This window comes from Phycodurus eques, chromosome 16 (assembly GCF_024500275.1).
Source record: "Phycodurus eques isolate BA_2022a chromosome 16, UOR_Pequ_1.1, whole genome shotgun sequence".
In the NCBI taxonomy this organism is placed as follows: Eukaryota; Metazoa; Chordata; class Actinopteri; order Syngnathiformes; family Syngnathidae; genus Phycodurus; species Phycodurus eques.
Genome location: NC_084540.1, coordinates 14922793 through 14945772, shown reverse-complemented (window position 1 = coordinate 14945772; position 22980 = coordinate 14922793). Strand labels below are relative to the sequence as shown.

The window sequence follows — 22980 nt, the reverse complement described above, 5'->3', positions numbered from 1 at the left end:
GCACACAAATGGAATAAGTTGCCAACAGAAGTGACGTCAGCCCCAAGTGTGAATGTTTTTAAGTCAAGGTTAAAAGGTCTTCTTCTTTCTCATGCTTTTTAGAGCATTTCCACTTTTAAATTACAACCCCAATTCCAATGAAGTTGGGACGAGGTGTTAAACATAATTAAAAACAGAATACAATGATTTGCAAATCATGTTAAACCTATATTTAATTGGATACACTACAAAGACAATATATTTAATGTTCAAACTGATAAACTTGATGGTTTTTATCAAATAATCATGAACTTAGAATTTTATGGCTGCAACACATTCCAAAAAAGCTGGGACAGGGTCATGTTTACACTGTGTTACCGAACCTTTTCTTTTAACAACATTCAATAAACATTTGGGAACTGAGGACAATAATTGTTGAAGCTTTGTAGGTTGAATGCTTTCCCATTCTTGCTTGATGTACAGCTTCAGCTGTTCAACAGTCCGGGGTCTCCGTTGTCGTATTTTACGCTTCATAATGCGCCACACATTTTCAATGGGAGACAGGTCTGGACTGCAGGCAGGCCAGTCTCGTACCCGCACTCTTTTACTACGAAGCCACGCTGTTGTAACATGTGCAGAATGTGGTTTGGGATTGTCTTGCTGAAATAAGCAGGGGCGTCCATGAAAAAGACTGTTGCTTTGATGGCAGCATATGTTTCTCCAAAACCTGTATGTACCTTTCAGCATTAATGGTGCCTTCAGAGATGTGCAAGTTACCCACGCCATTGGCACTAACACAGCCCCATACCATCACAGATGCTGGTTTTTGAACTTTGCATCCATAACAGTCCGGATGGCTCTTTTCCTCTTTGGCCCGGAGGACACGACGTCCACAATTTCCAAAAACAATTTGAAATGTGGACTCGTCGGACCACAGAACACTTTTCCACTTTTCATCAGTCCATCTTAGATGAGCTCGGGCCCAGAGAAGCCGGCGGCGTTTCTGGGTGTTGTTGATAAATGGCTTTTGCTTTGCATAGCAGAGTTTCAAGTTTCGGAACTTGTACTTGCCGAACTGTATTTACTGACATTGGTTTTCTGAAGTGTTCCTGAGCCCATGTGGTGATATCCTTTACACGTTGATGTCGGTTTTTGATGCAGTGCCGCCTGAGGGATCGAAAGTCACGGGCATTCAATGTTGGTTTTCGGCCTCGCCGCTTACATGCAGTGATTTCTTGAGATTCTCTGAACCTTTTGATGATATTATGGACCCTAGATGATGAAATCCCTAAATTCCTTGCAATTGTACATTGAGGAACATCGTCCTTAAACTGTTCGACTATTTTCTCATGCACTTGTTCACAAAGAGGTGAATCTCGCCCCATCTCTGCTTGTGAATGACTGAGCAACTCAGGGAAGCTCCTTTTATACCCAATCATGGCACCCACCTGTTCCCAATTAGCCTGTTCACCTGTGGGATGTTCCAAATCGGTGTTTGATGAGCATTCCTCAAATTTCTTTTTTGCCACCTGTCCCAGCTTATTTGGAATGTGTTGCAGCCATAAAAAGTTAATGATTTTTTGCTAAAAACAATAAAGTTTATCAGTTTGAACATTAAATATCTTGTCTTTGTAGTGTATTCAGTTAAATACAGGTTGAACATGATTTGCAAATCATTGTATTCAGTTTTTATTTATGTTTTACACAATGTCCCAACTTCATTGGAATTGGGGTAGTATATTTCTTGCACTGTACGCTGTTTTCATTCATCCATCCATCCGTTTTCTGTAACGCTTATCCTCACTAGGGTCGCGGGCTGCTGGAGCCTATCCCAGCTATCTTCGGGCGGGAGGCGGGGTACACCCTGAACCGGTATCCAGCCTATCGCAGTGCACATAGAAACAAACAACCATTTGCACTCACATTCACACCTACGGGCAATTTAGAGTCTTCAATCAACCTACCACACATGTTTTTGGGATGTGGGAGGAAACCGGAGTGCCCGGAGAAAACCCACCCAGGCACGGGGAGAACATGCAAACTCCACACAGGCGGGGCTGGGTCTGTGAGGCAGATGTGCTAACCAGTCAACACCGTGTTTTAATTGTACTTTTATTTTTTTCTCTTTGTTTTAAATGTTTAGAAGCTGTTTTTTTCTTTGTTTTTAAATGCTTTTAATCATGTAAAGCACATTGAGTTACCTTGTGTGTGTAATGCGCTATATAAATACATTTGCTTTGCTTTGCTTCTATTTGCCTGTTTGTGTGTGTGTGTGTGTGTGTGTGTGGGTTGTTGCTATGTTTTGGTGTGGTCCTCACTCATTAGGAATGCATCCAGGTGAAGCAACTTACACGGCCTGTAAAAAGCTTTGTTTTATATCTGCACTCGCCAAACAGTTCTCTCTCTCTCTCTTTCTCTCTCTCTCTCTCTCTCTCTCTCCCCCCTCTCTGTCTCTCGCCTCGTTTGCAAGCACTCTTGTGAAAGGTTTGCTGCATACTCTTAACGTGTAATAGGGGCCATAAAAATACACAGCAGACCCACCTGCAGTAGGTAAAAATTCCATGGTATGGAGACATCCATCCATCCATTTTCTGAACCGCTTATCCTCACAAGGGTCACGGGAGTGTTGGAACCTATCCCAGCTATCATCGGGCAGGAGGCGGGGTACACCCTGAACTGGTTGCCAGCCAATCGCAGGGCGCACATAAACAAACAACCATTCGCACTCACATTCACACCTAGGAGCAATTTAGAGACTTCAATTAACCTACCATGTATGTTTTGGGGATGTGGGAGAAAACCCACACAGGCGCAGGGAGAATATGCAAACTCCACACATGCGGGGCCGGGGATTGAACCCCGGCTCTCAGAACTGTGAGGTAGACGCTCTAACCAGTTGTCCACCGTGCCACGGTATGGAGACAAAAACAACTAAATTTAAACGTATTAAAACACATGAAACTTATAAAAACACCTATTGTATACACATTATCAACATATTTGAATTAGTGTATGTGTTATATACATTGCATTTACAGTTTTTCTCTATTACGAAAACATTGCTTGAAACCTCCAATCAGTTTCTCAATACCTTAAACACAAATGCGTGAGCTGTGGCTGACAGCAAGTCCTGTGTGAGTGTGCTTATTGTTTTTTTCTGTTTTACTGTTCTCGCGGTGTTCAATGAACGCCTAAAAAGTGCATCGGCGATTTGGCTCTTCTTTCTCACATGCGAGGGCATTATGTTAAGTATACGGTAAAAAACCCCCAAAAAGCCAATTGTTTTTAAAAAAAAGCGCTTTAGCGGGGGTGTGAACTTGGAACCACGATATTGGGGGGAACACTGTACAGTGAACCCCTCTATTTGCTGGAGATGTGGACTGAGCCTTGCCGCGAATTGTGAAAAACCATGAATAAATTACATCCCCTCTAAAAAGTTTTATACTGTACTGTAATTGCCAATAGATGCCAGCAAAGGGCTACTTTTGTCTAATGAAGCTCCTCAACTGCAGAATACACAGAATTTGCATTTGAGTATTAAAGATATTGTGTATATTTTGTTACTGTCCAGTGAAAAGCTTGTATCTCCAAATTTTGACAGGTTATTTCTTCTTGCAAACTAAAACATTTTATAATGGATAGACAGATAGATCAAATGTACTGGACCAAACCTTCTAATTGTACTGCATAAGCACAAATTGTGTTTCCTACTTTTCCCAATTAAAATACTGTATAAATAAAACCCCTGATGGAAATAAACTCAGCATGTGTGGCAGTATTGTTTGCTTGGCAAACCACTCCTCCCTTCTTTTCTGCTTTTCTTTGTGAGCTTTCATTGTGTGTGCGTGCGAGTGAATGTGTGATTGCTTTTGTGTTTCAAGTGCGACTAAGTGCTGCAACCCGTCCCCTCTGCTTACCTTTGCTAGTCATCTGAGGCCAATCACTTAGCAGTTGACATGTTTGTTCAGGCCATGCACTTGACCGACCATGTTCTACACACACACACACACACGCACGCACACACACACACACACACACACACGCACGCACGCACGCACACAAACACATACACACACACAGAAGCTCTCACACTTTTTTATTAGACAAGGCTATGGCCTGACTACATGAAGCTCCTCCTTTTTTTTAAAAAAAGAGGAGGAGCTTTTTAACTTGGCGAGACCAGCCTTTGCAAAGTTGTAGACACACACACACACACACACACACATGCACACACACACGTGATGACCCGGTTAAGCTAACTACTGTAACTGTAGCTCACTCGCCAGTATGGACAGACGTTCATTCATGTCGTTGAAAATATGGCTTGTTTTTTTCCGTGAGCACGAACACTGCCTCTATTCTTCTCTTGTATCATGTGCTTCCACTGACCTCAGTTGTACATAACATTGTCATTAGGCAAATATAACCAGGAGGTTTGCAAATCCCCTTCAAGGGAAAAGAGTCATAGATCCCCGTGTCGAGAGATTACTTTATAACCCATTGAAGTTGCGCTAAATGTGTGTTTGTGCAGAGAGGTGTGTGTTTTTGTGGCTTCTGACAAGACCGAGCAAGTGAGCATAGTCACACACACACACACACACACAAAGATATCCCAGGATAACTCTGTAGGTGTCGCTCTTTTACCTCGTTTCCATGCATACTTTTGATTGACAGAAAGATATGAGTACTTTGCCCTCGGTTTAAACCAGAGTGCTCCAGGCGGCAGTGTATTACATCACTTCTGTGCCAAACAACACTTTATCAACACAATGTTTGAATTACAGACGCCGACTACAAGGGCAGCGGGTTGCTTTGATGTACAAATAAGTGTAGCCAGGAGCAAGAAGAGTAATAAAGTATTGGCATGGTTGTTTTCTTTTTCTTTTTGTGGCTGCACCTGCATACTTTGTACTCTTGTTTAGTGAATAAAACAACTGAACAACTAAACAAGGGTATATTTATCTATGACATCTTCCACTCTTCTACGAATGCTTTCAATAAGACAAGTGTGGGAATTTTTTTGTCCATTCTTCCAGTTTAGGTCACAGAGGTAGGACGTGAGAGAGGGCCTACTGATCATGATCTCTTTTCTAATTCATTCCAAAGGTCTATGTTGCAGAAAAGATGTTGCAGCATAGATTTCTGCCATACTGTATCAGTGTTGTAGCAACAGTTTGCATCTTATATCGTGCATTGCTATTATTATACAAGCTGCTGGTTTAATAACAACTCGGGCATGCCGTTTAAGAACGTTGACTTTCAATTAGATTCTTCCCTTGTGCAGTCAAATGCAAATGTGACTATTTGTGTATATATTCTACATATACGTTTAGTTTTTTCGATTCACTGTAAATGTTTTGCTTGCATAACTCTGACCCTAATCAGGATAAGCGCTATAGAAAATGGATGGAGATCATTTTACTTCTGTGTTTAATTACAGCGAGGTCAGCCAGCGCACGATCAAGAAGGATGGATAAAGATGGCTCCAGCATCCTCAGCCCCGGTAAGTACAGAAATTGCACAGGACAGGATTGCCTGTCAGGACTTTGAGGTTTTTGTGTTTTTTTTGTTTTTTTGAGTTACTATGGTATCTGCTTCCAGTCTCTGTGCAATCCCTGATTGCTCCTGGAATTTTGATGTAAGTCAGTGTCACTGACCTTTAGCAGCAGGATGTTGAAAGCCTGAAGGCTGAGCTGAGGTACTGTCTCCTGCCTGCACAGAAAACAGATAATAGATTAACTCGTCATCACAGATAATGTATATAGTAAACACAGACAGAGGGGCTGGCAAAGTTCCTATTTGTTTGTATTTTGATTGAGAACTGACTCAGAACTCTCGGCCACCGTGCCGCCCAATTCTTTAAATTCTATTTAATTATGTTATTACTGTATGTTTCTATAAAGTAGAATATTCTTGAGTGCTATTTTCCTTGTTAAAAACAGATTACAATTTTTTGGGTTGGGGTATTTTGAGGGAAGCGTGTCACACACGTTACTGAAACATCTGGAAACTGTTTAAAATTATTTAAGAAATGCATAATATGTCTCCTTTAAGTAATTTTTTACATTTTACAAGTGGAAAAGGAAGTTAACCCCCCGCCCCAAAAAAAAGAACACTCCACCTTAAGTTTGACGGCACTTTAGCTTTAACAATGCATCAATGCTGTGTTTACATGAAGCGTCTGGAACCATATGTTGAAATTCTGACGGATATCAAATCAATTATCACCCTAAGCCCAGCATATAAATGTGTATTGTAGTCCTGATTAGCCATTTCGTCTTGGTAGAGAGAGCGCCTACTTTTTGCAGCATCAGCACAAAAAAGGGAGCGAGGCAAAGGGAGTGAGGCGAGAGAACAGGAAGGAAATGCACGCACACACTTATACACGTGCAGATTGAATACGGCTGTGTGCAGTGCAGGATGTGAACTCATCCCATAAACACTTGATGGCTAATGGGACAACATGCAAACACACAAGTTTATTGTGGTATTGTGTGTGTCACCAATGATGGTTAGATGTGTGTGTGTGGTGTGTGTGTGTGAAAATGACATCACTGTAATAACGCTGTGTCATGTTGTGTTTAAAGGCCTCATACTTTAAGATCACTCTCGGAATGAATTACTCGATCGTTATTATCTTTTGTGCATTTCTGTTAGAGTGCACGTTGCCGGGAAATGTTTAAAGAGGTCTGCGAAGTGAGCGTATTAGGCGATGCCAGGCAGGAAGGCTGGCACACGCACACACACACACACACACACACACACACACACGTATCCGATCATTTTTCTCCCGTGGACCAGCCAAATGTTCACACGATAAATTTGCGAAGACAAGGGTTGTGCTGAACAAGGGTTGTGCTGAACAAAGATAGAAAGACAAGAAGACACACATACACACAAACACACACGCACAGTGTGAAAAACACGTGAACCCAAACACACACATTTATGTGTTAAGATACTAAAAATGATTTATTCCTACTCTTCATTTTATAATCTATTCAATCCCTCAGTCAGTTTTAGGGCTGCCTATTTGCAGGCTAAACGCCTGACCCACTGGCACAGCTTGACCACGAGAGGCCGCCACAGTGCAAAGTATCTTTGGTTTAAAGGCGCCAGACCGTACCGTGCATTTTCCCACAATTTAAGAGTTCCCTGGTGTCTTAATAAAAGGTCTCTTCGCTGCTATTCCTTTGTCAAAATATGTAAAAGATGAATAACTGCATTACACTGGTTGAAGTCACTCCCTTCTTTTCGTGCGTGTGTGGGGGAGGCTATACTGTCTCATGAAAATAATGCATACTCAACTCAACTCAGCTTTATTTATAGTTCACCTTAAAAAACAGCCGCAGTTGAATCAAAGTACTGCACATCAATAAAAAGCTTCTGTTAGCATATCGACAGGGGGCAGAGCTAGGGTGTTGTGACAAGACAAGGGCTACTCAATGTTGCCAACTTTGTGACTTTTCCAATCCCCCTATAGACTATTTTTCCATAAAAGCAACTGGCAAACAATCAAATAAATAAATAAGAAAATCCTGACATTTCTTTGTATTTTTTATTTTTTCTTGTTGTTATTTACAAAATTAAATTAAACAATTTTAAATCATAAAACATGTTTTATTGTACTTCATTTAACAAATGTTTTAATGAGATGAATGAATAAAGAATACATTTAAATAAATATTTTTTTGTAATTAACCATTTTACCCCAGAAATGGGTTAATACAAATGAATGTATTCATTAGATTTATTTTGCCCCTCTCTTCAACATAGATTCTTGGCACCAAGATGTCACAAGATGGCGTCAAAATGTTTCTTTTCACTTTGACAGGGCTATGGCCTGTGTAAATGAAGCTCCTCCCCTTATTTGAACATAGTTCCATGGCACTAAAAGGCCGAAAGATGGCGCAAAAGCACTACTTTTCTATATGACGGGCTTTGGCCTGTGTAACAGAAGCTCCTCCCCTCACTTTAACATAGTTCCTCTGCACCTAGATCCCACAAAATAGTGTCAAAGTAAGACTTTTCTATTAAACAGCACTACTTTCCTAGTATGGCTTATGTAACTGAACCTCCTCCCCTCACTTCAACGTAGTTCCCTGGCACTAGTACGCCACAAAATGGTGCCGAAGCACAACTTTTGTATTGAAGGTTATGAGTTGTGTAAATGAAGCTCCTCCCCTCACTTCAACGTAGTTCCCTAACCCCCGCGAATAACACGAGTCACATTCAGTGGAGGCGCGAGTGCGGTTGATGTCCCAATCGGCGCTTTCCACATCAGAATGAGAATCAGAATCAGAATCAGAATCATCTTTATTTGCCAAGTATGTCCAAAAAACACACAAGGAATTTGTCTCCGGTAGTTGGAGCCGCTCTAGTACGACAAGAGTACGACCACATGACCTATGACCTTCAGCACAGTGTGAGGAATTTGCAAAGGGTTCAAGGGTCACGTGGCGTTTCCTGATCCCAGAGACTGATGTGTTCTCTCTTACTCTCTCTTTTTGTGGAAATCACTTTCGTATTGCTTTACACACAGGCGTAACCGCACGCGATTCATCGCAGGGAAGTGTCATTTAGGGAAGGGCCTTGCAAAAATAGCCCATCACATGCTTCCAGTGGAAACAATGCAGTCTTTAAGACGGCAGCATCTGAAGGGAGCAACATATGACCTGCACATGGGCCATATCGTCACACTGAAGGAATCAAAGCGGGGAGAGGAGGAAGAAGCGGAGGAGAGCGAGGGAAGGAGGGAGGAAGGGAAGTCCAAAAAAAGACAGGGAGGGAGCGAGAGAGAGCGAGAGAGAGCGGAGTCAAAGTGCAGACGCTGCATGTGGCTCTGGAGGGAGTGATCTGGTTATGGAGGGGGACAAATTCTCAGGTAGGACACATGTTTCTTCACTCAGTACACTCAACGGACTCTTCTTTGAGCGCCTTCAAGTGTCTCTTTGTGCCTCTATACTTTCCTCTCTCTATTTTCCATTGTCTCACTCTGTCCTCTTTGCTGACTGCAAGCTTTCTTTTGGGGAGCTGTGCAATATTAAGAGACAGAGGAATATACGTATTATCTCTACAAACTGTTCTTTCTTGGATAATTCTTTCTCTCTCTCTCTGTTTCTTTTTGTCGTCGTTTCAAGTGCAAACAGGAAGGAGCCTTGTTTGAACAGTACTACTCTTGTCCCTCGTGGCTCTGTGGGTCACTCGCTACTCTCTAGCCAACAGGATGTAGAAAGCCTGAGTCGGCCCGCGATGCAAATAAGACACTCGAATAAGACACAGACACACACACACACACACACACACACACACACACACACACACACACAAATCTATTAAATAGAGTTTGTCATCCGCGTTTAGTGGTCATGGAAGCTGTAAAGTCATTGGGAGGGAAGAATGAGTCGGAATGGAAATGGTCGAGAAGTGTCTGCAGCACCATGTGTGTGTGTAGTTATACACTCACAGCCACATCATTAGGTACACCTACACAAATTTGAGAGCTTATGATGAACAGTTATCATCTTTAATACAACTACTTTTACTGCTACTACTACCTATTATTTTTTTTATTTTTCAATTAAATTGTAATAAGTTTAAATGTTGAAGCCAAAGAATAGAAAGTTAAGGTAAGGTAACAAAAAAGATGTAAAAAATACTTTTTTGTATGTTTATATTGACAATAATAATAGTAATAATAAAGAACAAAATTAACACTATCAAAAAGTAGTGATAAAGATTATACATAATAAATTAAGAGGTATCTTACTAAGTGTCAAATAATAATTACCCAAAGAAATTATAAATAATAAAATAATTGAAAATATAATAATAAAAATAATAATAATAATAAGAATAAGAATAATAAATACTTCTATGTTCATGCTTAGTGTTTATAATAATAATAATAATAATCACAGCTCTATCAAAAAGTATAATTTTAATTTCTTGTACAAAGTGTGAGATAAAGTAACCAAAAAGACAAACATTATTATTATTATTATAATATTAAATAAAATAATAATCCTAGAGTTGTATTAAAAATAATAATAATGATGGTAATAATGATGGTAATTTGTTTGACATTATAAAAGAGGTGCAGTATCTTACTAAGAGGTGTGAAGTAAGGTGTGAAACCATAAATAATAAAAACATGAATGAACATATAATGATAACAAATATTAGCAATAATAAGCAGATATTGCGAATGATAGAAAAAATATTACGATAAATGAAGAAATATTGTAATAATAATTAAAATAATAACATATTATATTATATTATACATCAATATTTTTCTTTTGTCACAGCTAAATAATCTACATAATTACAAGCACCACTCTTTTTTTGATACATAGCAGTTCTACAGTGCTACAAATTGCAGCCACAATTATAAATACCTAGGGAAGTTTCCGGTATTTGGATGTGTGCCTGGTTCTGCTTTGTGTGAATATAAATGCATCCGAATCTTAAGGTGTTTACATCACTGTCCTGGTGTCTGGCGTGTGTATTTTATTTAAAGCAGCGATAATTTACACTTGTCACTTATAATGACCCAAAAAAAAAAAAAAACCTAGAGAGCAGCTCTAGCCAATCGAAAAGAGCTTGGGAGCCAGACACTTTCCCCAGGAGTTCACGCAGATTAAAAAAACAGGAGGAAAGAAGATTTATTTCACCACATGGGCAGAAAAGTGACCCCAAATGACTGCTCATGTTGCTCCAAGTTGGACTTAGAACGTGATATGTCAGCCTTGTGTCCACATCTTTCCATTCCCTCAAGCTTGGCAAATCATCATAACATACAGAACTATTATTTCTCCGTATCCTCGGGTGCATATATTGTAGTGTGTAATCAATTCACGTGTCTTCTCGCTAATCTACACCCATCATGAAAGTGACGGTGATGTGCAAAGGCTGCATTGTTTTCACATGAGTCAACAGCCCCAGAGACTGGCTGAATGGAGGCTATAAACCCATCAGCATATGCCCCATTCATTGCAGTCACAGTGAGGTCAGCTGATGACCGCTACAGTGTGACACATTCACTCAGTCAATGCAGGGTGAAATGTCACTCTTCTGACTAAGGTTGCAACATTTAGGAAAGATGGGAAGTGTCCCTGGAAATTCATGCTAATTAACGGGAATAAACTGAACATAATTATGCAGGTTAGCGAAAACAGTGAAATGTAACTATAATTGGAAAATGTTTTACATGTTGGTTAAAATAAGATTTTTTACAAATATTTTTGTTTTGTTTTACTTAATTCAACAGTTTTAATGTTATTTTTATTTGATTTGACATTTTTATTTTTTATAGCTCTTATTTAAGAGTACTTTTTAAAATTGAATAAATAAGGCTGCAGCTCGCCCGCGGACCTTGTGAGGATAAGCGGGTACAGAAAATGGATGGATGGATGCTTTTTTGTTTTATTTGACTACATATTTGTAATTTTAATTCTATTCATCATTTTTAGTCAGTTTTTATTATATTACTTTATTTTTAGTTTTAATTTGGAATGTAATTTTTTTTTGTATTTATTTTAAATTTCTTTGTTTTACATTTTGATTTTTGTTGCTACTTTATTCAAACTTTTTATTTTTTTGGTGTTTTTGATTTTAATCAACTGTAATTTTTTAAAAGTAATTAATTAAAATTGTATTTTTTACTTAGTCATATTTTTCATCTTTCTTTTTATTTCAGTCTACATTTTTGCAGTTTTATTTGTCAAGATTTTTAATTTTATTCAAGCGTACAGACGTGAAAGGCAGACACTAAATCAAAGGCTCACTTTTTCCAGCTTGTACCCACATGTAACATAATAATAGACGATAGCACCCTAGGTGTTGTGCTGAGTTGAATGATGGCATTTATGAAAAAAATATGATGTAACCCATGTTTATAATCATATACTAGGAGCTATTGTGTTTTTTTGTGGCTTTTTATAACAGTTCCTCTGTTGCACGACGTGCCGGATGGAATCTTCTCCTATAAGCATGTGTTTTATTTTATTTTTTATTTGATAGTCGTCTCATTTTTAATGTCCCCCATAAATTAGTTTGGGATGAAGCCACTGAACGCTGCGGCCGTGTTGCTTCCTAGAGCCCATGGATGTGTGTTTTGGCCGTCGCCATGGCAAAACGCTGAGTAGAACAATATGTGAGCGTAGCGAGGCAAACAAAGAACTGTAATGCTGTCTTGTCAACTCTATCTGTTATTACCCAGTGGAGAGGTCGAGGCGGGAAAGAAAGATGACTATTGATAATCATCTCCATGGAGGGTGACTTCCCATGCATATGACAACACACACACATGTCATGTTGCCAACAGGTGCTGCATTTGATTAAGATGCACAAAAGCAAGTGTGGGTGCTGCCGTTCCACATTTTGTAGGACAAAAAGCAGCTGCTGTAAGTACAGCTGTGCAGGCACTCATGCGGTTGAGTAGGGTCGCCCAATGTGGAACAGTTTGCAATCATTGCAATACTTTCCACCGACATTCACCACCAGAGATGGCAAAAGTACTCACACTGTACTTAAATAGGATTACAGATTATTAGATATTAGATACTTAGATTATTAGATACTGTGCATGTACAACTTTTTACAAGTATATGGGTAAAGATTTTTGCCCGTCTTATTCAAGGCAATGTGTTGAGTACTAAGTGTTGGCGCAGTATCCTTGTGCCCTCTATTGGCTAGCTGCCACTGGTGGTAAAGGTAGTAATAGTAGTATTAGTAATGGTGGTGATTCAAGTAGCAGTACTAGTAGTAGTGGTTGTAGTTATAATAGTAGTTGTTGTTGTAGTCATTGTTGAAGTGTAGTATTAGTAGTTGTAGTATTCGTGGTGATTAGTTGTGGTGGTGGTACTAGTAGTAGTAATAGTAGTCACTGTTGTTGTAATTGCTGTGTCGTAGTTATTTTTGTTGTGCAGTATTAGTTGTGTAGTATTAGTAGTAGCAGTGGTGATGATAGTAACGTGGTGATGATAGTAACGGTAGAAGCGGTAGTAGTAGTGGTAGTAGAACTAGTAGTGCTTGTAGTAGTGGTAGCAATTGTTGCGTAGTACTATTGGTACTCGTAGTATTTCTTGTTGTAGTTGTTTAAATAGTAGCAACGGTAGTGGTGGTAGTAGCTGTTATTGTGTAGCCCTAGTTTTAGCAGCAGTTCTACAGATGGTAGTAGCTTGTAGTGTTATTGTAATAGTTCTAATAGCAGTAGTAGTTCAAGTTTCTCGTAGGACTATTTCGAGATGTAGTCATAGTTATAGAAGTAGTTGTAGTCATTTTAATAGTAATAGAGGTAGCAGTATTTGTTGTAGTCTTTTAAATAGTTTTAATGGGAGTAGTGGTACAAGTATGTAATGGTGTGTTAATGTAATGTTTTCCTTGGCGTGTCGCCTCCCAATGGTGTTCACCTTCCTGTCTTCCTCCTCTTCATTGACGCCGTCTCCCCTGTGAAGACAAGCCAGGTACACCCGGACAGCACCTTATTATGAGTGTTGCCATGAAAACAAAGAAAACCAGACAGTCCCATCGTAACACGCGTACGTCCGACACACACAAACCTCTTGCAGATTTCATACTGACTCATATGTGCTGTTGAACAAACAGAACTATGGCCATTTTTGTTTGTTTGATAGTTAACAGACAAACGGAACTATGGCCATTTGTTTGTTTGATAGTTTACAGCATTAAGGAAGGACTTTGCATGCCGGTGTCTATTTGCGTGTGTGCCCATTCTGCCGGTGTCTATTTGCGTGTGTGTGCCCATTCTGCTTTTGCAAGCCGTTGTCGCCCTGGCACGACTCTATTGCGACAGCCGTGCTCAGCCTGGCCTCCATTTCTTCATATTCAGCCTCTTCTCCCCTCTCAGAGTGCCGCTGTTGGGCCGTCCTACATTTGAGTACAGTCGGGCATCTGTCTCTCGTCATCTGGAGTGCCGCAGTGCAACATAACACCAACAGCTGTACATTCAAACATAGTACAGTACAGTACATTACTGACCTGTACTGTACACTCATGCACTGTACTGGACTCTTCATGCCACATCTTTGAGGAATATTTATTTTCATAATGTTCTTACAACATTTATTCATGTGTTTATTTACGTGTAGCTATCTATTACATGTCTATTATCTATCTATTTTCTATCCATCTATCTATCATAATAGTATTAGTAGTCGTTGTTGTGTAATAGTTGTGGCAGTAGTAGAAGAAGTGGTAGTAGTAGTAGTAGTTGTAGTGATAGTAGTTGTAGCAGTACAAATCCCAATTCCGATGAAGTTGGGACATTGTGTAAAACGTACATAAAAACAGAATACAGTGATTTGCAAATTCATTTCAATCTGTATTCGATTGAATACACAACAAAGACAAGATAGTTAATGTTCAAACTGATAAATGTAATTTTTAACATTTTTGTTTTGTTTTGCAAATAGTCACTCACTTTGAATTAGATTTCCCATTCTTGCTTGATGTACAACTTCAGTTGGTCAGCAGTCCGGTTGTCTCCGTTGTTGTATTTCGTACTTCATAATGCGCTACCCATTCTCAATGGGAGACAGGTTTGGACTACTGGCAGGCCAGTCTAGTACTTGCACTCTTTTACTACGAAGCCATGCTGTTGTAACACGTGCAGAATGTGGCATACTTACTTGTCAACAATTACTGTACAGTGGTGCCTTGACCTACGAGTGACTTGAGAATCACACTTTGTGTATTTAAAGCAACCACATAGCTTAGCCTTTCAGTCCGCTACCTTAATCCTAATGCTAAATAGCATCCATGTTGTGGTGCTATAACTTGTTAAGTAACAGATTGAATAGAAACGATGCAGCAAAGAAAGTAGACAGACATTAACAGTACTCAGTCATATATTCTTTGTCCTCTGTGAAGAACGACTAATATCAGTGCTGTACCGATGAGCTTATCAGGGAGTTGCGACATCTCAATGAAGAATATTTCCATCTGTCTGGTGTACCAAGGTGGGCACACCAGAAGGAGGAGCCATTCAATTGATGCTGTGTGACAAAAACTCTTTTTAATACTATTATGTAATTACTGTTTTTATAAAGTACAATATTAATTGTTTGTTGTATGTGTGCTGTTTTTCCTCATTAAAATACACAACAACAACATTTTTTGTTTTGTTTTTTTGGGGGAAGGGTGGAACAAATTAATGGCATTGCCATTGATTTTAATGGGAAAAGATGATTTGAGGGCGAAATGCTATGAGCGGCATTATGGAACGAATTAAACTCGTATCTCAAAGCACCACTGTAGGTGAATTTGGGAATAGTCAACCTTGATGACTGTACTAGTGTTGCATTTTACTTCCCCTCTCATCATGACTATTATGATTCTGAATGACTTCTTTCTCCTGTAGCTTGGAACAGAAAAAGCATTCTATTGGTGCTCCAGTGTGAGAGTTGTTACAGCAGATTGGATTAGCACTGTCTGGGCTTGTAAGGACATGCAGTGGAAGGAAGTGGGCATGTCACTGACATGCGTGTGTGTGCGTGCGTGTGTGCGTGCATGCGTGTGTGTCTTTGAAAACAAGGGTCGGTTGTTGGCCTGATTTCATGCATGTGTTTGTTCCCTAATGTCTTTTCATATTTGTGCGTGCATCTGCTGGGCCACATGCGTCGTCGCTGAGTTTTGGAGTGGGTGTGCGAAGCTTAACGTGTGTGTCTGCATGTGAGGAATTGCACGAGTGTGATGAGGGTGTGTCCCAGAGTGGGATTCTCCACATGTCGCCGTTTTAATACAGTAACACTGGAGATCGCGTTACTGTACAACAAGGTTGCCCATGGAAACAAGTTTTTTTTCGAGGTACAGTGCTGACCCCTGCTGGGGAAATATAGCATCTATTGTGGAGCTCATGTTGCGAAGTATGCGCCTGTGAAAAATGTGTTTTATGTCACAGACAAGTAAGAATTGCTTGTACTAGTGATACAGAAGCTTATTTAGTTATGGCCACTCCCAACTGCTCAGTGACACTTTACCTGTGCCAAAGAATTTACATCTGGCTTACTTCAAGTGTCGATAGTCCAGCCTATGTGCAGCTTTATTTGTAGCCAGAAATCTCAGCGTCTATTAGCTTTTTTACATATTTGCACGGTCCAGTGGCAGACAAATGGGAGGCAAGTTTGCTCCATGTTTGCAGGTTTTGCTAGAGTCAAGACTTTTTTTGTCGTAAATCTGCATGCTGGTGTGTGCGCCTCTGTGTTTATGATCAGTAAAATGCTTAATCACATTTACAGTACTTAAGTAACTTTTTGGATAAATTGTACTTGTCAGAGTAGTTTTAATGCAACATACTTTAATTTTACTTGAGTAGTACTGTTAAGAAGAAACACTTATTTTACTCAGTTACATTGAGCAACATTCCGCTCAATACTTTAATTTGTATCTATTATGATTGTGCAAACAATTTTTTTTGGTTTGTCAGAGAGACTTCTGCCTCAGCGGTGTGACGTGACACTGTTACATCAATCCAACGTGACCACTAGCGCTTGGATCCATATTACCAATCAAACGGAGCAAGGCAGTTATATGACCGTAAAACTCTGCGGCCCCCACAGAGAAGCAAAGTCTTCCAATGGATTGATTTGTTTGAAGCATGGCAGAAACAACAGAGGAAACAACAGAGGAAACAATGGAGGAAACAACACAGGAATCAACAGAGGAAACAGCGTGTGACTTGCAGTCAGAAGCGGCACAACATCCTCGGCCTCACATTCAATCTGTTTACCTTACAGACTACGAAAATGAACAGATATGTCATGCGCTGTCATATGTGGCTGCCTAAAAATGTCCACATTTCAGCCTACAAGAACTCCACTTCGAAGTAAGAGGAAAATGTAATCTGTGCCTCGTGAGCCTATTGTGCCGTTTCACGAATCAAACCAAAGAAAGTCAATTTAAAACCATTTCTTGTGGCTGAATTTGCCTTCGTTTGACTTTTCATTGTTTGAGTTACAGTGATATTGTTGGGTAAGCTTTGAATTTGTGTATTCCTATTTTATATTTTTGTCTATTTGATGTTCGTGTGCTGATTAAAAAAAAAAAAGGAAAGAATCTGAAGTTACCCACTAGTTACTCAGTACTTCAGTTGAAACTTCAGTAGTTTTTTCCCACTGAATACTTACTCTTACTCAAGAAATGACGGACTAATCTTTACTTTTACCTGAGTCACGTTATTCTTAAGTAACAGTACTTTTACCTGAGTACACATTTTGGCTTTACCCACCTGTGCATGCAATGGACTACTCCATGTTTTTACTCCGCATCTGCAGACTTACAACCATCCATCCATGTAACCATGCAACCACCCATCCATGCTACCATCCATCCATCCATGCAACCATCCATCCGACCAACCAACCCAACAAACCCTAACTGAACTTGTTTTCAGTTTTTTTCACTTTAATGTGGAGCAAGCGTACAAATAGATCCCATAGCGTTTGCTTCGTTCAATGCGCAAGAAGAGGCGAAAGTTGTGGCAGGACAACTCAGTTTCAGGTTCCAGGTACCTGTAGGTAGATTTGTTTTGCAGCAGGAGTCTCTACATAAATGTCGAGACACCAACCACAACAGTAGCCAAACATAAAACATTAAAAGTACTCAAGCCCCCCATTAAAACTAAGCCCTAAATCTAGAAAAAAAATACATTAAAATAGATAAACAAATAAATAAACATACCTCACTTCCACCTTTTGTGCCCAATGTTGCTATGTTCGTATGCCTGGAACAAAACAATTTCTATACCACTTGGTTTTGCATTTTTGGACTGTGAACCTTCGCTCAGAAGGCAGCTTCACCATGACAACGCACCTGCTCTCAATGCCATAAGCATCTGACAGTTCCTGGCTGAGGACATCGCCGGGCTGGAACATCCTCCTGAGTCACCCGATTTGGCTCCGTTTTTGTTTTTTTCCTCTTTCCAAAGCACAAGGGGGTGACCAAAAGGACCCATTTTGAAGACGTGGCTGACATCAATAAGGCTGTAACAACCAAGCTGCAGAGGATCCTGGAAGAATTCTTCCAGGAGTAGATGAACATGTGGCAGAGAAGGTTGGAAAAGTGCATACACCAGTCCTGCAACTTTTCTGACACACCTCGTAGGATAAAAAGCAATCTGTTGGGAAATATTGCTTTAGTGGACAGAGCACACCCGATCCCATTGATGGAAAAACTCAGCATCAACAACATCTGCTCCATCAGCTGACAAGAGCAACTTTCAGTCACGTGACTAAGGCCACAGGAAGCAGGCCCGTGAAAAAGCCATGGAAGTGGGAGGGAAGCATGGATGTACGTGAGGAGGGGGAGGGAAGCCAGAGGGAGAGAGAGGGGGAAGCAGAAGGGAGGAAAAGAGGAGGCAAGTGAAGTTGTGAAAAAAGTGAGCAGAGTGAGAGAAGAGAGACTTTAGTTTGGATCTGGTGTTTTCTTTTCTTCCCCTCCCTCCTCCTCCTCTGCTTCTCCTTTGCACTGGATTCCTAATTTGGGATTTGTTTAAAATCTGGACCGCTTCTTTGGACGACGTTTCCTTGCTGGGTGAAAGGGAACCCTCGCATGATAAACACACTCGTCCCCCCCTAAAAAAAAATATGTCTGATTCCACAGTCAACGCTCACTTGGAGGGGATCATATCAGACTTTGAAGGTTAGTTGTGTCCTTCCTTTCTCTCAAGTGATTTTCTTGTGCTTGTCATTGAATATGTAACCCCTGCCATGAGGACAGCAGCCTTAGATGTTTTCCACATGTTTGATTGGGACTGGACAGCATCTGGAAAAACTAAGAGGGCTTTCTTGACATCTGTGGTTGTGGTTTAAGGGAAAATGCGTGCTAAAACTGTCCTAAACTGTGTTTGTTAATGCTGTTGTGAGCTTGTAGCTGCAAAGCCCAAAAAAGGGTGCAATCAGCCTTTCTTCTCAGGAACCTGACTCACAATATGAGTGTGCTACTGACCATAAAGAGGCTGGTACTTTTTGGCGTGGTATCCTCAAAGAAATACTGCTTTTGTCGCATTTATATTTGATTACTAATGCACAGAAATATCTTTTTGACCTCTGGAAAGGGTACAAACTGTTTTATTAGAAAAATGTTTTCATAGTGTAATAGTTCACGTAGTCTTGCAATTGATTGATTGCCAACCAGTCCAGGGTGTAGTTCGGTACAGCTCCTGCTGTGAAAATCAATGGTGCGTGGATGGATCCATGCATGGATGAAACATAATTTACCCTGATGGCTTTGGGGTACACAGTGTACATCAGTGGTATCAATTTTGTGCATACCCACACATGGGGACCAAAGATAGGAAACTAATTATTTGTAAATATACATACTGTCTGAGTACGAGGTGCCTGAACCTGTTGGCATTTCTCTCCCTCATAATTGATGTGAGAAGCAGACATTCACTGCCTAATCGTTATATTCTCCTCAAAAGCTGTGCTGATCTCAAATCCAAAGCGATGCAACACTGCCCTCTCCAGGGATCTGTTAGTCATTACAGTGATTTACAAACCTGAATTTCTCAAACTGGGCGACACCCCCTTCCTCTGGGCTTTCTTGTCATATGGAACACATTCTGAACAACTCATGTCAATTTCTTAGGGGGAATTAAACTCATTAGTTGCTTATTTGAAAAAGTGTTGCGAGGGCCTTGTTCCCCTGTTAAGAATGTTTTTCAAGTTCAATTTGTACCCCAGAATGTTTGAGAGCCCTTGATTAGATTAGATTCAGAATAAGACACAATGAATTAGTCTCCGGTAGTTGGAGTCACTCTTGTACTTTCGCAAAACAGATAAGTGACTCCAACTACCAAAAATTATACCTACTGTGTGTCTTCCATGATTGTAGTTTTTATTGATTTTCATGCTTGTTAGGTTTTTGCACTACCATGCTAATGTACCATTAGCACAATAGCATAGTTGGGTGAGTCATATTTAAATGTTTTCGGAAAACAAGGAATTAACACAATCTTTAGCAAGCACATTGGAATTTTTTTTATTTAGTAACAGTAAGTTAAAAATGACTTGGGCAATTATGTTATTAGGCTAATGATAGAAGTTACATTGGAGTCGAATGACTAGTCTTGTGTGGTATTATGGGGATTTTCATATTTTCATGCCGGTTTATGCACCACCATGCTTTATGCAAGGATTTACCAGGAGGTCCACAAGTTAGTGTTAATGGGAAGTACAGTACACGCAGGCTAGGAAGTACTCAAATTGGATGGCTAGATGGATTGGTGCATTAGTGTAACCATCGCAGATAGTGTACCCCCTGTTCATGGACATACTTATCCATCCATCCATCCAGCCATTCATTTTCTATAGTGCATATCCTCATTAAGGTCACTTGTAAGATGGAGCCTATTCAAGCGGACTTTGAGGCGAGAGGCGAAGTACAGACCCTGGACTAGTCGCCAGCCATTTGCACTAAAAGATTATATAAACTGTAGTTATCTGTATGTATTGGTTATATTAGGTATCTGCATTAGCAATACGCTTATTGCAGTCATGTTTTTTGTTTACTTTCGTCTTGGAGGTCTGATCTTGGAAGTTTTCACAGCTGTCTGGAATGCACCATTTGTGCAGGTGGCGTCCATGGTTGTAGTTTTTTGTTGATGTGCTGCCATGACTCATGACACTGAATTATAGTGCAATGGGACCTCAAATTTCACGCCCCTGCCCTTGGGGGTTGCACAATTTGAAATGACGTAAGACTCAAGCACCTCTGGCAAACTTTAGCAAATGTCATGAGACTTAAGACTCAGTAATCCTTTGAAGGATTATTCCTGCAAGTTTTTTGTTCTTTCTTTGGATTTTTTTGTGTTTTAAAGTACGAGTGATGGCAAAAAGGGAGTGTGATAATAGCATGGAAATTTAACTTATTGCAATGTGGTATAGTGGTACACATGTTTCTGTCCTGGCTGCTTAATACAATATGGCTAATTGGCTACTGCTAATACATACTGCATTTTGATACTGAATTATTTATTTAGAACTATTTAAAAAAATATGAACACATTGAAGGTTAACCAGTGTCCAGAAGCCATTTTCCAGGTTCAACTAGCAACGAGCAAACATACTTGATTACTTTATCAAATAGTTTTGTTAATAGTCATAGATCAGACTAGCAGCCATTATGGGGTTTGATTCTTTTTGTTTTTGGATAGGGACAGTGCACATTGATGAACATTAATCATACATCTCTGTAAACTTTCCAGATTATATCAAAGCTGCCAGTTTGCATCTGTAGTCCTGTATATAAATAGAGAAATAAGAGCGGATAACAGCGGATAAATAGATACAAATACAAGTAAATGAGACATTCACATAATGAATGAGAATGCGCTTAAGTTTTTATATAGTTGGGGAAGGGAGACTCCGAACTTTTCCCCTAACTACGTCATTGGGCAGCCGTTTTAGGAACATCGAAATGGTGAAAAACAGTACTACATAGTTCAGTCTTTTCATGTTTTCAGCAAGGTGTAGGCGGCGTGGTGGTGAGGGTAAGAGTACGACCTACAACCGGAGCGTTGCCGGTCCTTATCCCCGAGCGTGTTGTCATTGTGTCTCTGGGCAAGACACTTAACCCACATTGCCTACGAATGAATGTGGTCGGATGTTTCGTGGTGATGGAAGGGGCTGTAGGTGCAGAATGGCTTTCGTCAGACTGCCCCAGGGCAGCTGTGGCTATACAAGTAGGTTACCACCATTATTATTGTCATAATTATCTTCAAACCTAGAAACTAATTTCTGAATTCACTTTATAGTGTCTTTAAACATATCTAAAGAAGTCTAATTCTCAACTTGGTGTTATCAATCACTCAGAAGTTATTAGTGTGATATAAAAGAAAATTGATATCGTGTCACATTCAGCTCAAATGGTGTGATGCAACATTCTATTTTTATTATTGTTTTAAATAAACTATTGTGTGACAAATTTTCATGAAATTTTTTCAACATTACATAAAAAGTGTGATATTTTCTACTAGTAATGTTCTACTTTTGTGAAATTTTTATTTAAAGTCTTTAAAAATAGTGTCCTATCGTTCAACATTTTAACTTTTTCTTGTAACCCTTTGATGCGGGTTGTGTTAAAATGTATTGTTATAATATATGCAGCAGGCCAATTAGAAAAAACATGTCCTAAATGGTCCCCGGGCCAGACTTTGGTCACCAGTGGTGTAGGGGAACACTTGGCCCAAAGCCACTCCCTTGTCAGGGCTCCTCTTGCTTCTCATCACTCTCCCCTTGCCAACACATTCACCTCCCACTCCTCTTCATCCTCTGGCTGTTCATCCCCTCTTGCTCTCTCAGCAGCTTGTCCATCCTCGGGTCCTTTCTCCGCTCCTGGTGGGGGAAGCAACAAGTCCACTTGTCCCCTACCACCACTGACGCACCCAGCCTGCTGTGTCTATCTGCCTCCTGTCTTTTAATGGCACGCATACAGCCATTGGGAAACGCATCCACACCTGTCCGGGGTGGCTTCTCTGTCAACACCAGTTTGCTCGTGGTATGCAAGCTGAATGTACCGCTGACTCGTTAGGCCTTTAAACGAGCAGAAAGATAAACTGAATTCTGAAGAAAAAACAACCAGAGTGAGTGGGGGGAAGACATGTCCGCCATGTGGTTTAAAATAATGCTTTTTGTCTCGTGTGTGACACATAATGGGCCACCGTTTTTGTCAGTGAAGTGTGTCCTTCCCCTGGTAGGGCTTTTGCGTGTTGATGCATTAATTTCACCACTGTGAGAACACTGCAGCACATCCAGCACAGTTCTATGACAGTGGATGCTTTAAGTTATATGCCTATCAGGTTGTGCAATATGCAATTCACCGGGAGTTTTCATTGCTATGATCATGGGGACGAATTTCAGCAGTCAGCAAAGGCCGTAATGTCAGACTAAAGCCCGGCCCTCACAAACATGTATGACCGAGATTCTCAAACATGGCCATTTATGATGGCATGCGATTATCAAAGTGTGTAGTTGT

General features: G+C 40.2%; 1 protein-coding gene across 6 annotated transcripts in view; it reads left to right on the top strand.

Annotated features, from left to right (window-relative positions):
* LOC133414529 (septin-9-like) overlaps nt 1-22980 on the top strand; it is a 78949-nt gene that overhangs the window by 11373 nt on the left and 44596 nt on the right. For 3 of the 6 annotated variants that reach the window (XR_009770041.1, XM_061699946.1, XM_061699947.1), the window contains one exon: nt 5420-5482. Coding sequence is in view for 5 of the 6 variants with exons in the window: in XM_061699946.1 (XP_061555930.1) it covers nt 5420-5482 (63 nt within the window). In the remaining variant the exon portion in view is untranslated. Of the gene's footprint in view, nt 1-5419; nt 5483-8727; nt 8864-18321; nt 18643-22980 lie in introns of those variants that run through there. The other 3 variants (XM_061699949.1, XM_061699950.1, XM_061699948.1) reach the window with 3 other exon arrangements.